This window comes from Verticillium alfalfae, genomic scaffold, assembly GCF_000150825.1.
Source record: "Verticillium alfalfae VaMs.102 supercont1.14 genomic scaffold, whole genome shotgun sequence".
In the NCBI taxonomy this organism is placed as follows: domain Eukaryota; kingdom Fungi; phylum Ascomycota; class Sordariomycetes; order Glomerellales; family Plectosphaerellaceae; genus Verticillium; species Verticillium alfalfae.
Genome location: NW_003315025.1, coordinates 352,591 through 366,157, shown reverse-complemented (window position 1 = coordinate 366,157; position 13,567 = coordinate 352,591). Strand labels below are relative to the sequence as shown.

Genomic DNA, 13,567 nt, shown 5'->3' with positions numbered 1-13,567 from the left:
ACTGGCTTTTCCATACATGACGTACGAAGCATTTGGAACTACTGAGGTCACCTCACCAAAACGCCGTCACCCATCAGACTTCAGGTCGATGCATCGCTCTCGTTATTTTCGCTACATAATATAGTCAAAGAAAGTAATGAAAACCATGTACTCAGTACATTCAAATGTGCAAAAAGCGCTCTCACAGTCCCACTCAGCAGGGCTGCCTCCCATCTCCCGGCCCATCACCCGTCGGCCCCCCCTCCCAGTCCACCCAAGTGCAGCTGACCGCGTATTCAGCGCCCAAAGGTCGACCCGGGAGCGGCGAACCCCGGTCTCGTCCAAAGCCACCCCTCAAGCAGCGTTGACGCGGGCAATGAGGAAGGCGGGCGCCGGGCCCCTGGCGTCGCTGCCGTAGGTCAGGTGCGCGGCCGTGACGATGAGGGAGCCCGTGCAGACGAGGTCGCCGACGTTGCAGAAGACGCGGGTGCGCTCGGCCGGGTAGTTGATGATGCGGCCCCTGTTCTGCAGGTTCTTGGTGTAGCCGAAGAGGACGGTGCCGGCGACCTTTGCGCGGATCGTCGAGGAGATGTCGCGGATCGAGGCGGCGGCAAGGGCGGCGCCTTGGCTGTTTGCGTTTCCCTCGCGTCAGCTCCGTCTCCTTGTGCGTGTCCGGTAGTGGGCAGGGAAATAGGGGGGCAGAACTCGGGGCGTACCTGTAGCCGCCGGCGATGATTTTGGCGCTGGGGCACTTGCTGTTGGCGAGCTCGAAGAGGCCCTTCATCTCGCGGATGGCGGCGCTGCTCGTGCCATCGGGCAGCGCGTTGTCGCCGAGGGTGGCGGCGTAGGCGCCGCCGACGCCCTGGATCCAGACGCCGGTGCTGCCGTACTCGCGTTCGAGGGCCGTGGCGATGGAGGGTCCCAGCGTTCCCTGGTCTTGTCAGCCCCCTTGCGAACATGCATTTGGCCCTTCATGAGCTCTGCCTACCAGGTTGCCGCTCTCGGTGGAACCGCGGGCGTAGATGAAGATGACGCCGGGGCACGTGCGGCCGTTCTGGAGATCGTTCCGGGTGATGGCCTGGCGAGCTTCAAGGTGGCTGGCTCCAGCGGGCTGAAGCTCGAGCTCAGGGACGGCGGCCGGAAGGGCAGCAGCGAGGCCGGCGAGGAGAGCAGTGGCAGTGAAGAACTTCATGATGGCGGTTGATGTTCGGCGGCACGTTGCTTGTATAGCACCAGGTGGGAAGAAGCGAGGAATGAAGAGAAAGGGCAGAAGATGCTGGAGAATCGAGAGCTGGATGAGCCTGGTGGGAATTTCAACATCATTCTGAAGCGACTTCAACTCCTATTTATCATTTACCAACTCGACGCAAGAGGTCAATCTAGCACACTCGAGCACTAGAGCCTGGCTCTTCGTCAGGGCGGAGGACGCAACCTGCTGAGCTATGGCACCAGTCATTCATCGCGCCGGCGCACCCCATAGCTCAGGACACGAAAGCCGCTATCGTAGGCCAGTCCAAGCGTAGAGCCTCCTCCTACTCTACTTGGACCCGCGATGATGGAGCTCACCCGTTGTAGTCTGTCGATCGTTGTTTTCCCGAGCTCCAAGCCGCCCCCGGCAGATCCCTGGCTGTGGGGGCGAGCCAAGACCCCTGTCTTACCACAATGTTCCGACGGGCACATCCCACGACAGACGAAGCCTTGCCTAATTCGGCGCATCTTGCGGATGGCGTCCGCCGCGAGGCATCCCACAGAGGCATCCCACGCGTTGGACCGTTGCTTCTGATGATCAGTGGAGGCTCGCGCAGTGCGGGAGGACCTATGACAGCGCGTCGAACCTTGCCCAGAGCCTCGGCTGTTTGCAACGTTCGTATGAGTAGGGCTCCTGGGAGGAAACGTCAAGCCGGGGTGTACCATTGCAGTGGGTGTCGGCATGGGAGCCGCGATTGGTCAACGCGTTGCTTCTTGATTCTTTTCATACTGCTCAGGTTGGGGGAGATCAGGCCAGGCCGTGTTTCTGCACTCGCACATGTGCTGACGGCATGTCGTGGCGAGAGATACCGGATGGCATAGACTGTGCGTGAGACAAGCTACCTTGCTATTGCTCGTCCAGTCAACCCCTGGAAGTATTCTAGGCCTTTTTTGCCCTTTCTCTTTGTTGTGTGTCCACCCGGATGGTATAGCGACCGTAACGCCTTGTTGCGGGACTTCGACGTAGTCACTAACTAGCTTCCGCTACCATGGAAGAGTCCGAGCGGACGCCGTTGCTCTTTGGCTCCACGAACAGCCCAATCGGCAGATGGACGGCGCCATTTCACTAGTCAGGCAACTCTGGCAGGGCAAGACATTTGGCGACGTTGCTGCCAACGAATGGAAATCTTCAGGGCAAAGATCTTCGGCACTCGTGGTGCTTGCATGATGGAGGGGATGGAGGGCTAGAATCCGGGGTAAGCTGCCAGTAAGTGCGGAGTGCGTTGCGCTATGCAGACGGAATGCGAGGAAGCGAGCCTTTCCCCTCTCTGAAAGCATCGAAGCCGAGGCATCATGATGGCGATATTGCAAAGTCCTGGGGAAACCCCGCGCTGCACGACCCCAGACTTTTCCGTGTGACGCTGTGGCATATGCAGATCGATACCGGCACCCCGGTGGCGTTGTCATCCCCGAAGCAACAAGAACAAGGCTGGGCCAGTTTGGGCTGTCTCTGATGACGATGCCTAGGCCGCAAGACAGTCCTGCGCCCCTTTAATCTATCCGAGAGGTTTCGCATCACACGCCCAAGACTCGTGCTTGCAAGACCGCCCTGTCAATGGGCAGCGAAAAGAAACATTCTCCGCGATAGCACGAGTTTCAACAACAACGATTCGTCCAGATGCGAGCCTCGGTGCACACGCAAGGGGGAAAGCATCTGTTTCGATGAGAGGGGTATCAATGAGATGGTGTCACAGGTCGAGGGCAAGGAGCCTATCGTTTCCAGGCACAAGAGCTTGTTTTCGGAGGAGAACAATAAGACTTGACTCGATCGAGAATCTTTTGCGACTTGAAGATTATCTGCAAGGCAGAAAAGCTGCATCAAGACCGTCACACCTAAGTACACCGCCATCGCGTCGTCACCCACCTTCCAGGCCTGTATGCCACTTGCAAAATTCAAAAACATACAACACCGGGGATTCGCTGGTGGTCACCCACCCAACTACTAGTCCGGCCCTTACTGGTTTATCGCTGGGAGAGCGGACGGGATCCCGAGTTTTCCAGTAGGTATGGTCGTATGTGCTGATTCTGCTCGCGCCAGTGGTTGATAAAGATCGTGGGAAGAGGGCGGTTGTGTAGCTGATCCATTCGATGATCCGATTCACGCCTACGAGAAGTCAACAAGTACGGATCAAGGTGTACTGCGAACAGTTTGACTTCATGCTAGCGTGGCTGAACAGAGTGGGTGCTGCAACAAATGGGCGTCGCCTGTCAACAAGACTTTCCAACTCCCTGATCACTAGCTGCAGAGCTAAGCCATCCAGCGTGAAGACGGCTGCATTTAATATGTAAGATGCCATCTTACCTGCGCGGCGTCTATATGCAGAGAAGTACCTAGTTCGGGGTTGTGGTCCAGATATGATGGGCATCAACAAGGTGCAACCGCCGGCATGAAGGGCCCAGCCCGCCACACGGCAGCCCCCACATCCCGAATCAGGCTCAAATCCAACGGAAACCAGACCTCCGGTCCATGGTGTGATGAGGCAGAGCCGAAATGCCCGATATATTCCGGGGAGAACCATGAGAGCATGTGTTGTCTCAAGTCAGGGGGTCAGGGTGACCCCGCGCTCTTGAGGTCATGGCTGCGAGCTGACATATCATCAACAAAGAAGCAGCAAGCTTCCTGTGTCCATCATACGGCGACAGGGTCCTTGCGGAACCCCGAAGCTGTCTGTATGCTGCCGGTGCTGGATCGGAAGAAGTTCGCTTCCGGCATGATACGGCCCGGCCGGCACCACGGCGATCACGCTCCAAGATCCGGCCATGACTGTCGATCCGGCCCCGGTGACTATTTCTTTTATGATGGATTTCTCATCTGCGATTCCAGGATGCTATCTGCTTAGTCAAACTTCGTGTCGGATGCAAGAGCCATATCCAAGCAGTGAAAGCCAGGCCCAGCGTCCGCAAACAAGGTTTGTGGAGAGCCAAGCCCCAGCGCAACAGTCGGCGTAATTGAGGCCGCTGCTTGATCATCATGGCATGAATGCTCTGCGCTGAACACTTATGTAGTGAAGGGGAAGGAAATCATGGAGATAAGAACACCCGTTAAATCCGTCACCATTTTCCGACTCGTGCTCTCTGCGGCCGTACGCAAGTAAACTGCCGGGATACGACTCAGCGCGGCTTTGGAGCCGGACTTAGCGACGCACGGAACACGAAATATCGGGGTTGGCCCGTGAAGCGCACGCAAATCCGACCGAGGCCGCCGTCTCCACGGCTCCGGAGTACTGCATCATTGCCGGACGATCGCCCATGGTGGTCGGCATCAGATACACCTCGGCTCCGATGCCTCTCGCTTGCCTGTTCTGATTGACATGAAATAGATCAATACTTGAATGCCGTGCTGACCAGAATTGAGCAAGATTCTCCATGCCATGAGCAACCTCTTCACCACCACGACATTCCCCTTGAATCTTGACAAGTTGCGCAGCACAATGACGTGCGACGACAAGATGCGCGCCTGGATACACAAGCACAAGAACCTCCCACTGGAACGGGGCCTAGTTCTGGACCAAGACCACCCGAAGCCCCCAAAAGCCCTCAAACCGACGCAGATCCTCGTGCGCGTCAGGGCCATCGGCATCAACCCGGCAGACCCCCTCTTCGCGGAAATGACGGGGCTTCCGGGAACAGCCTTCATCAAGCCGACACCGCTGCCAGGCTTGGACTACAGCGGCGAGGTCGCGGCAACAGGCAGCGCCGTCTCCGTCCTCCGCGCCGGCGACCGTGTCTTCGGCCGGGTCGACACGCAGAAGAGCATCCCCGGGACCATGGCCGAGTTCACCGTGTCGGAGCTGGAGGGCTGCGTCGCCATGCCGCCCAACGTCACCTTCGAACAGGCGGCGGGCGTGGGCACGGCAGCCATGACGGCATACGAGAGCATCGTGCTCAACAGCAAGGCCGGCGACGCCGTGTTCATCAACGGCGGAACGGGCGGCGTGGGAACGTACGGCATTCAGTTTGCCAAGGCGCACGGGCTGCGCGTCACTGTGTCAGCGTCGACGGCCAAGGTTGCGCTGTGCGCCGAGCTCGGCGCCGACGAGGTCATTGACTACCGGACGCAGGATCTCGTGGCGGCGCTCAAGGCCAAGGGCCAGGTGTTTGACCTCGTCGCGGACTTTGCGTACCGCGAGGAGGCCGCTCTGTACCGCGCCGCAAACGACTTTATCAAGAAGGGTGGCAAGTACGTCATGGTGCCCGGCCAGGTCGACGGCAGCACGATGCGCACCATAGCCAAGAACTCGGCGTGCCCGAGCATGTTGGGCGGAGGGAAGGCCAAGTTTGAGGCATACTTTGCAAAGAGCAACCGGGCGGGCTTCGAGCAGATTGCCGAGTGGATGGCGAACGGCCAGGTCAGGACAGTGGTGGATTCTGTGTTTACGTTCGAGGACATGCCCAAGGCTGTGGCCAGGGTCAAGTCAGGATCGTCGACGGGAAAGGTCATAGTCACAGTTTGAGTGGCTCTTTTGGCGTGCGTGGGTTGCCAGTGAGGTCAAGCGCGGGAATACAACATGATCATTAGACTTCCTCCATCTTCTGCAGCTCGCCTAATTTCCCCGATTTACCTCGTCGGCTCACACGTAGGCTCCCCTGACGGTACCCCCGGCAGAAGCGCAGGGTACACACCGCCAAGCTTGCTCTCAAACTCGGCATAGCTCCTCCCAAGCTCCTCCTCAACACAGATGGTCTTGTTAGAGTGGCCGACGACGACAGACTCGCACGCACCAGTCGCAGCCCGTTTGATCTTCTCTGCGGCCAGCAGAACCTTGCCGCCGCGCATGACGAGCTCGACATCCTCGCCCGACGAGAAGACGGCCTGCGCAAAGGCATCCTCCCTCGGCGTGCCCGCAAAGACGGCCACGTCCGCCAGCTTGCCGACCTCGAACGAGCCGAGATAGCGGTCAAAGCCGGCCACCTTGGCGGCGTTGATGGTCATCATCTCCCAGAGCGTCTTGGCGTCGAGCGCGTGGCCGTAGCTCGCCTTGGTGGCCGCGAAGCCGCAGACGGCCTCCCTCGCCATGGTCGCCGACCCCGACGGCAGCCAGTCGGTGCCGAGGGCGACGGTGATGCCGGCGTCGAGGAGGTACTGGACGTCGAGCGTCTTGCCGTACAGGAAGACGTTGCTGCGGGGCGACCAGACGACGGTGGCCTTGCGCGCGGCGACGAGGTCAAAGTCGCTCTTCGTCAGGCCGAGGGCGTGGATGAGGGCGAGGTTGGGCGCAATGATGTCGGTGCTGAGCCCGCCGCCGCCGGCCTTGGGCGTCGTGTCGTACGTCGCGCTCGACAGGCAGCGAAACTCGTTCTCGGCCTCGGCGTCGACGCCCTCGCCGACGTGCGCCATGTAGCGGTACAGCTTGCCGGCCTTTTCGGCCGTCGTCATGTTGGGGCCGTAGTCGCAGTCGCCGTTGCGCAGGATGCCGGCGGCGTCGTTGAGCGGGAAGATGTCCCAGGTGGCAACGGGCGCGGGGATCTCCGGACCCACGCCGGCGACGTAGTCGAGGTTGCGCGTGAGGCCGGGGGCCATGGCGCCGCCGACAATCGAGGTCGTGCCGGAGAAGAGGTGGCGGAGTTCGCCCCAGGCCGTGGCCTCGACGGCCGACCCGTTGACGGGCGCTGGGCGGATGGTGTGGCCTCGCAGGCCGCGGCGCCAGTCGTGTCGGTGGTCGGCGCGCTCGCCAATGTCCTTGAGGGGCGTCACCGTCGCGTACTCGATGTGTTCGTGCGTGTTGATGAAGCCCGGTGAGATGACCGAGCCGACACACTCGATGACGGTGGCATCCGACTCGTCGGCCTTGAAACCGCACTGGCGGCCGACGTAGCTGATGCGCCCATTGCTGACGAGAAGGCGCGCGTTGGGCAGTGCGCCGGCCGAGGTGAGGACCGTTCCCTTGAACAGCGTCGTGCCAGAGTCAGACGTCGAAGTCACCTGGCAGGTCGCCTGGGCCAGGGTGAGGCACGACAGAGCCGCAGCGAGAGACTTGGCGAGCGTCATGATGATGGAGCTGAGGTAGTGACAGACGGATTGGACGGCGTCCGAAAATAAAAGAGCAAAGGAATGCGGCGCGTCCCAAGAGAAGAGTTGAATCAACGACAGGTTTTCGGGAGGCCTGGCCCCATGTAATATCACCCAACCTCACAAACCCTTTGTCATGACAATACCGCTGGAGCGAGCATTCATGTCGGCAACATCCTTCTCCAGTGATACCCCTGACCAGCAGCCATCCCCGCACCGAAATGCTTGGGACAAGCATCACCAGACGGGGCGATGGGCCGCTTTGGGCCTGGCGTTATCAATTATGGACATGACCTTCCGGACCCGGGTCGCTAGCCAGGAACCAAACTTCGATATCGACCAGCCACTGCGACCTTGCGAAATGAAATTTGCCATGCGTTGAGCCCTATTGTCTATCGCCTGTCTTGATCCATTTCTTTATCTGCAACCGCGGCCACGAGACGGCAATCCGGCACCCTCGGCCATGTGAGCGATCTTGGAGGGCAGATCTGGGGGGATCCAGATGTGGAGAATCCATGTTGAGGGGCCGAGACAGCGCAGATTTCAGCGGTCTGGCTTCTCTCACCCAAGAGGCTCCCGAATCAAATCGTCGGCGAACTCCGACACGCCCCTGATAGCCATCCTGATAGCTGGTACCGGCGCCCGCCTCGACCACGAATGATTGTGAGTCAAGGGACGCTCCGAAGAGAGAGCTTTCTGACAGGCATCTTGCATATCATAAATACAAAGCCTGGTTGAGATCGGCATCAGGGTCATGTCGAAGCAGCTCTTAATTGAACCTGGTATTCGTATGATCGTCAATCGTCATCTATGATGAACTGCCCCCACTGGTCCATAACGGGTCGGTCGAGCACGGCAGGTTTGATCGGCTATGAGATCGACCACATCAGATGGAAACCCGGTTCCACGTTCGGTAACGACTCGAGTCACAGCACATCAGCACCACGACAGCGCAGATAGAAACACATCTTGGTTCAATTGACCAGCTATTTACACCAGAGAAGAAGAATGAATAAATACACATAGAACCCAAAAGCTCGTTCAAAATCCCAAGCCTTCGTACATCTTGTTTCATGACGTTTCGTCTAGTTCATCATGTCGCGAGCGTGGCGGCGCGCGTTGCCCTCGGGAAGGTACTGGCTCAGCCAGTCGATGAAGGTCTTGAGGGTGAAGTTCTCGGGCAGGACGTCGTCGGGCGTGGTGGGCGCCGGCGTCGTGGGAGTCTCGGGGGTGGTAGGCTCGGGAGTGGTGGGCTCAGGAGTGGTGGGAGCCTCAGTGGCAACAGGAGCTGGGGCTGAGGACTCGACGGGAGCCGGGGCCGAGGACTCAATGGGGGTGACGGGTGTCGAGGGAACCTCTTCGGCGGGAGCCGTAGGGGTCACGGGGACGGCGGGCTCGGTGCCGTTACCGCCGCCGGGGGTCGTCGGGTCGTGGGAGCGGGAGCAGAGGCACCCCCGGTCCAGAGGGCGGGACCAGGAATCTTGTAGCCGCTGACGTCGCCGTAGGGCTCAAAGTGAATGCCAGGGTCCTCAGCAGTGTAGAGCTTCGTGGCGACAACACCAGCGGGCGAGTCGGTACCGGAGCCAGTGACGGCAATGTTGATGCACTGGGGGTAGTTCTGGGCACCGTTGACGGCACCGGCGCCGTGCATGGCAATGATCTCGTGGCGGAAGACGTAGTTGCCAGCAGCCAGAGTGGCAGGCACAGTGGTGGTCCAGGTGTTGTTGTTGGCGATCAGGTCCGTGGCAGCCCACGTCTTGGTCTCGGCGTTGTAGCCAGCCTCGTCAATCTTGACCCATTCGAGCGTCGCCTTGTCAGCGGCCGAGCAGTCGCCGCCGCAGTTGGCGACGTAGGTGAAGACGGGGCCAAAGTGAGACTCGGGCCAGTCGGACCAGAAGAAGTCGACCTTGCCGCCGGCAGCGACAGAGGCCGTGGTGGCACCGGGCGCCGACTTGATGTGGCAGGCAATATCGGAGGTGGCGTAGCCAGTGCCGTCAACGAAGCCGTTGTCGAGGTTCTCGGCAGACCAGGCGGCAATCTCAGGCACAGGCTGCTTGTTGATCTTGTCGTAGTAGTAGCTGAGCTTGTAGCCGCCCTCGTACTTGCCGTCGGCAGCGAAGCCGGTGACAGTGCCGTGGGCGAGGGCCGTGGCGGCGAAGGCGCCAGCAAGGGCGATAGTAGACTTGATGGAAGACATGTTGATGTTTGGAGTGTGTGGTGAAAGAAGGTGGGCTGTCAAAGGCTGGAGCTAGTGGGTTGGACGTTGTTTGCAAGAAAGAAGGTGCAAATGGGTTGATTCAATGAGTGATGGTAAAAGAGTGTCCCAGCTTCACACAGTGAAGACGACAAATGTGAAGTTGATGGTGAAAAAGAAGGTAGAAGGTTGAAAGAACCAAAGAATGTGTACAGGAAGAAGCTGCTGAGGAGAAGAGAGACAAGACGATGTCGAGGGGAGCGGCGGCGCTGCCTTTATTCTCGACGACGACGACGACGACGACCCCTCCTCCTTGCCAGCTTAGAAGACTCCGTCGTGTAAAAGCCCACATACTCTCTTCGCTACCCCTTTCCCGCCCCTGCCTTTCCGATGACCCATTCATGATACGACCATGTGATGGAGGCGCTCATCGACAGCATAGCCGCTCGTGTTGGTCGAAGCTCGCTGGAGGCACCGCACTCGAGGTCATCAAGCCGAAACGGTAGGGAACATGCATTGCAGCAGTGTTGGGCCACGGAGAATCTCCCGTCGTCTGATGTCGGCTGGCTGGTCCCCCCCCTGGACCGCCGGCCGGCCTTGCTTGTGCGTGATCTGCTTGGCTTCTTTCGGCAGTCACCCGAACAATTGTGGACGTGCGCGGCGAATCCCAACCCCGGTCGGCCATTCCGCGATGGAGCTGTCAGCAGTGGTAATCAGAGCCGCACCCATCGCCTGGCCGGACTTGCCAGAGCAGTGTCCTGGGCAGGCCTGGCAGATAGTCGTCGGCGCCGGGGATAGAGCGCCCCAGGGGTGCATCTGCACGTCTTAGCGCTGCGATGAAACCGGCGCCCTGGCCTCGACCTGAAAAACCGGGCTGCAAGACTGGGGAATGCTCACCTCGCTTGCATTCACTTGCGGTACGATGAAACGGGGATTTGCAAAACGAGATTGCTGCTGGGTTTGTTGGGGTCTGTTCGCGCTTTGCCTGCGGCAGCGGATGTCTGCCAAAGATTGAATGATAGATTCAGCCAGCAGCTATGACAGGTGCCTTGTTGTCTGTCGGCGTCATCCATAGATGACTCGCCATACGTGCCGCCGGTTAAGCAGCGCGTCGTCCGGGCTGGCCGGCCATGGTAGAGACAGGATCATCTTGGGTCGGAAATCGACATCGGCGTTTTTGCATCGGCGTCGTTGCATCGGCGTAGTTGCATCGGCGTAGTCGCATCAGCGTAGTCGCTGGGTCATCCGTAGTGCTCGGCCGCAGCCATGCCATCGAAGTGACGGTTGACTTTCAAAGTCCCAGTTGCCAATGGGACTAGTGATGCGAGGCGATCAGAGCTAAACGGTAAGACGGGCGATCGATTAATGAGCTGCGACTCGTTGGTTGCAGATTGCAAAAGGCGGGGTTGTTGATCATTAGAGAAGAAATTGGTGCACTGCAAAAGACGATGCCATCGCGTGGACAGGACCCAGGTGGTGCCTGGGGCCTGGGGTCTCGGGAAACGGAAAGAACTGCTTCGCCTGCTTCACCTGCCTAGAGGGTTTGGTTGTAGTTGCCCGAGTGCCGGGTCCTTCATTTTTCGACCTTCAGCGACAGAGGAACTTGGTCGTTGGGTATCGAGGAAGGAGCCTGGCGAAGGAAGCGTTGTTGACGTACAGTGGTGACCGGGCTTAGGGACGGAAGGTGCCATGTACAGCGAGCGCTGCCAGGCGTTCTTCCTTCCCGCTTCCTGCCGCCCCCCACGCCACTTCCTGCAGTGGCCCGGAGGAATCCCACAGCCACACCCCGCGCCTCATCAGCCTTGTGTCGGGCAGCCCAGCCAAGCGACTGCGCCGCACGCGTAAGCCAACCACCGTTCGAGCGTCCATCACGACAGCCTTCAGGCCTCAGTTCGCCCGCGACTTGCTACCTACCTACATACCTACGTATGTCATGTGTGTCAGGAGTATATGAATCATCTGTCACCTGAGTCATTGAATCGGTGCACGACTCTGGAGCCACGCTATCCACAACCCTACGTACTTCCAATACCGTCGCCATGCCACGAACAACGGCAAAGACAAGCCATGTGCTCAGCATCCGCCTTGAAGCACCCAACCCGGTCTTCTCGGCTGGCGACACCCTCATAGGGGTTGTCGCACGTAAACATGGCCTCGTCAGCCCCCATGCGACCGTCAAGATTCAGCTTCACGGCCGCTCCAAATCACACTTGGTTGTCAGCAATGGTCAAACGAGTGCCACGTATCGCGGCCGCTGCAATTACTTTGATACTCATGAGATGACGCAGACTCTCCATGAAGGACCATTACACATTCCCAATGACGCCGAGACAACAGAATGGCCCTTTGCAGTGACCCTACCGACGCACATCAGCCCCCTCGCTCTCAACTCTCGGACCAACAATGCCGACATGTGCTTCCTGCCTTTGGACCCCGAGACTGTCGCTTCCACCGCTTTGCCCCCGACGTTCTACGTTAGAGACGTCGGCATCTTCTCGCAGAGACACCACAGTTTCGTCGAGTACTGGCTGCACGCCGAGCTTCGCTACACACGCGAGGGGCATTTCGAGTCCAAGGAGGCCGACCTGCCCCTCCATGTTCGTGCCGCGACCGCCAGTCCTGTCGACCCCTACAGCCATCTCAAGACGTCCAAGACGCTTCGCGTCGTCGCCTCCCATCGCCTCGTCCCTGGCATGGAAACGGCCGAGCTGAGCTTCCATCAGAAGACGCGCAAGCTCTTCGGCTCTTCGAAGCTGCCGCGATTCGCCTACTCCCTTCAGGTCGCCTACCCGACCGTCATCCAGCTCGGCAGCCCACGCGCCATTCCCTTTTACGTCAAGGCCGTCCCGGACTGGGGCCGCACCTCGGAAGACATCGCCAAGGTGCCGCAGCAAGTCAAGCTCGTCGACATTGGAATGGAGATTCACAGCACGACAGCCATCCGCTGCGTCGGCACCTTCAGCGCCAAGAAGGCGGACGACACGGACAAGAAGCCACTCCAGCTGCGCGGGCCCCTGTCGAGGCTCGCGAAGCCCGTTCTCATCCCCTGCGGCGATGCCGTCGCGCCCTGCGACTTTGGCGCGCTTCTCGATCTCCGCCTCGACGTCGGCGGCCACCAGGTCGGATTCCGCGAGCCGCACCATTCCACGGGGACCTTTTACCCCTCTTTCACAACGTGGAATATCCGACACTCGCATCAGCTGAAATGGCGCGTGCGCATGAACGTCGCGGACGAGGATGTCAGCTATGAGATGACCGCTCCGCTGATCATCCTGGCGCCGAGCTACGGCCCCGCGGCTGACCCGAGCTGGGTGCGCCCGCCGGTGGACGAGACCTGGATCCAGCCACCTACAGATGGAGAAGCGCCGCCTGCTTTCGATCAGATAGAGAAGGAGGGAGAGATTGTCGTTGCAATGGCTTCAATCATAGATGGCAAGGGCAGCGAGACGGTCACGACGGCACAGAAGGGTTGACTAGATGCGACGGAGTGGCCTTGAGGTTGCAGGATGGCTGTATGGAAGAGATGCACAGTGTTTTGCTAAATTATCCTATGATACCCTGTTCTTTATTTCACAGTATCTGTATATCGACATGATGCAGCGTGATGATCTATCACGAGATTGTATTTCCAAGGCGATCCCAGTATGCGTACAATTTCCTGCCGCGAGGCTGCGCGACCAAGATCTTCCCGTGTCTCTTGTGCTCCGCGGGTAGAAGCTGGCCGCCATAAACTAAGAAATCTGGTTGAGCGGCGTAACTACTCATCCTGGCTCGTTGAGCTGACGCGCCTGCGGAATCGAGTACGTGGAGGCGACTCCGTTTCCAGGCCCGATCGCAGCCACAGGCACCATGATGCTCCATGCAGGCTGAAATTAAGATGTCATCGAAGGAACAGGAAAGTCTCCGTGTTGGACAAAGAACCGCGTCGGACAGGATCCCGTCGGCTCCGCGGCAAGTTCGTGACGTAGGCGACTGAATGTGGATGGCGACGTGCAACTTTCTTGCCATGTGGCATTGGTCGTTGGAAGCGTGACAGTCGGCACGAACGGTATTCTTCCCAAGGATGTCACCAAATGCATTCGTGCCTCTCATCTAGCTTTCGGCACCAACAGTTGCTATCTAGAGTTAGCCCCTTG

General features: G+C 59.2%; 5 protein-coding genes across 5 annotated transcripts; 2 read left to right on the top strand and 3 right to left on the bottom strand.

Annotated features, from left to right (window-relative positions):
- Positions 1-333: 333 nt before the first annotated feature.
- VDBG_09076 (cutinase) lies at positions 334-1,171 on the bottom strand (the record flags this gene model as incomplete). Its single annotated transcript, XM_003000535.1, has 3 exons — positions 334-607; positions 696-910; positions 968-1,171. 3 exons carry the CDS (start codon positions 1,169-1,171, stop codon positions 334-336), a joined length of 693 nt encoding a protein of 230 aa, XP_003000581.1.
- A 3,487-nt stretch (positions 1,172-4,658) lies between these two features.
- VDBG_09075 (alcohol dehydrogenase zinc-binding domain-containing protein) lies at positions 4,659-5,681 on the top strand (the record flags this gene model as incomplete). The annotated part of the gene is made up of 1 exon (XM_003000534.1): positions 4,659-5,681. The coding sequence occupies one exon, from the start codon at positions 4,659-4,661 to the stop codon at positions 5,679-5,681; it is 1,023 nt and encodes a 340-aa protein (XP_003000580.1).
- Positions 5,682-5,785: 104 nt separating this feature from the next.
- On the bottom strand, positions 5,786-7,216 carry VDBG_09074 (metal dependent amidohydrolase; the record flags this gene model as incomplete). Its single annotated transcript, XM_003000533.1, has 1 exon — positions 5,786-7,216. One exon carries the CDS (start codon positions 7,214-7,216, stop codon positions 5,786-5,788), a length of 1,431 nt encoding a protein of 476 aa, XP_003000579.1.
- Positions 7,217-8,322: 1,106 nt separating this feature from the next.
- Positions 8,323-9,434, bottom strand: VDBG_09073 (endoglucanase-4; the record flags this gene model as incomplete). Its single annotated transcript, XM_003000532.1, has 2 exons — positions 8,323-8,744; positions 8,798-9,434. The coding sequence occupies 2 exons, from the start codon at positions 9,432-9,434 to the stop codon at positions 8,323-8,325; spliced, it is 1,059 nt and encodes a 352-aa protein (XP_003000578.1).
- A 2,036-nt stretch (positions 9,435-11,470) lies between these two features.
- On the top strand, positions 11,471-12,904 carry VDBG_09072 (conserved hypothetical protein; the record flags this gene model as incomplete). Its single annotated transcript, XM_003000531.1, has 1 exon — positions 11,471-12,904. The coding sequence occupies one exon, from the start codon at positions 11,471-11,473 to the stop codon at positions 12,902-12,904; it is 1,434 nt and encodes a 477-aa protein (XP_003000577.1).
- Positions 12,905-13,567: the final 663 nt, after the last annotated feature.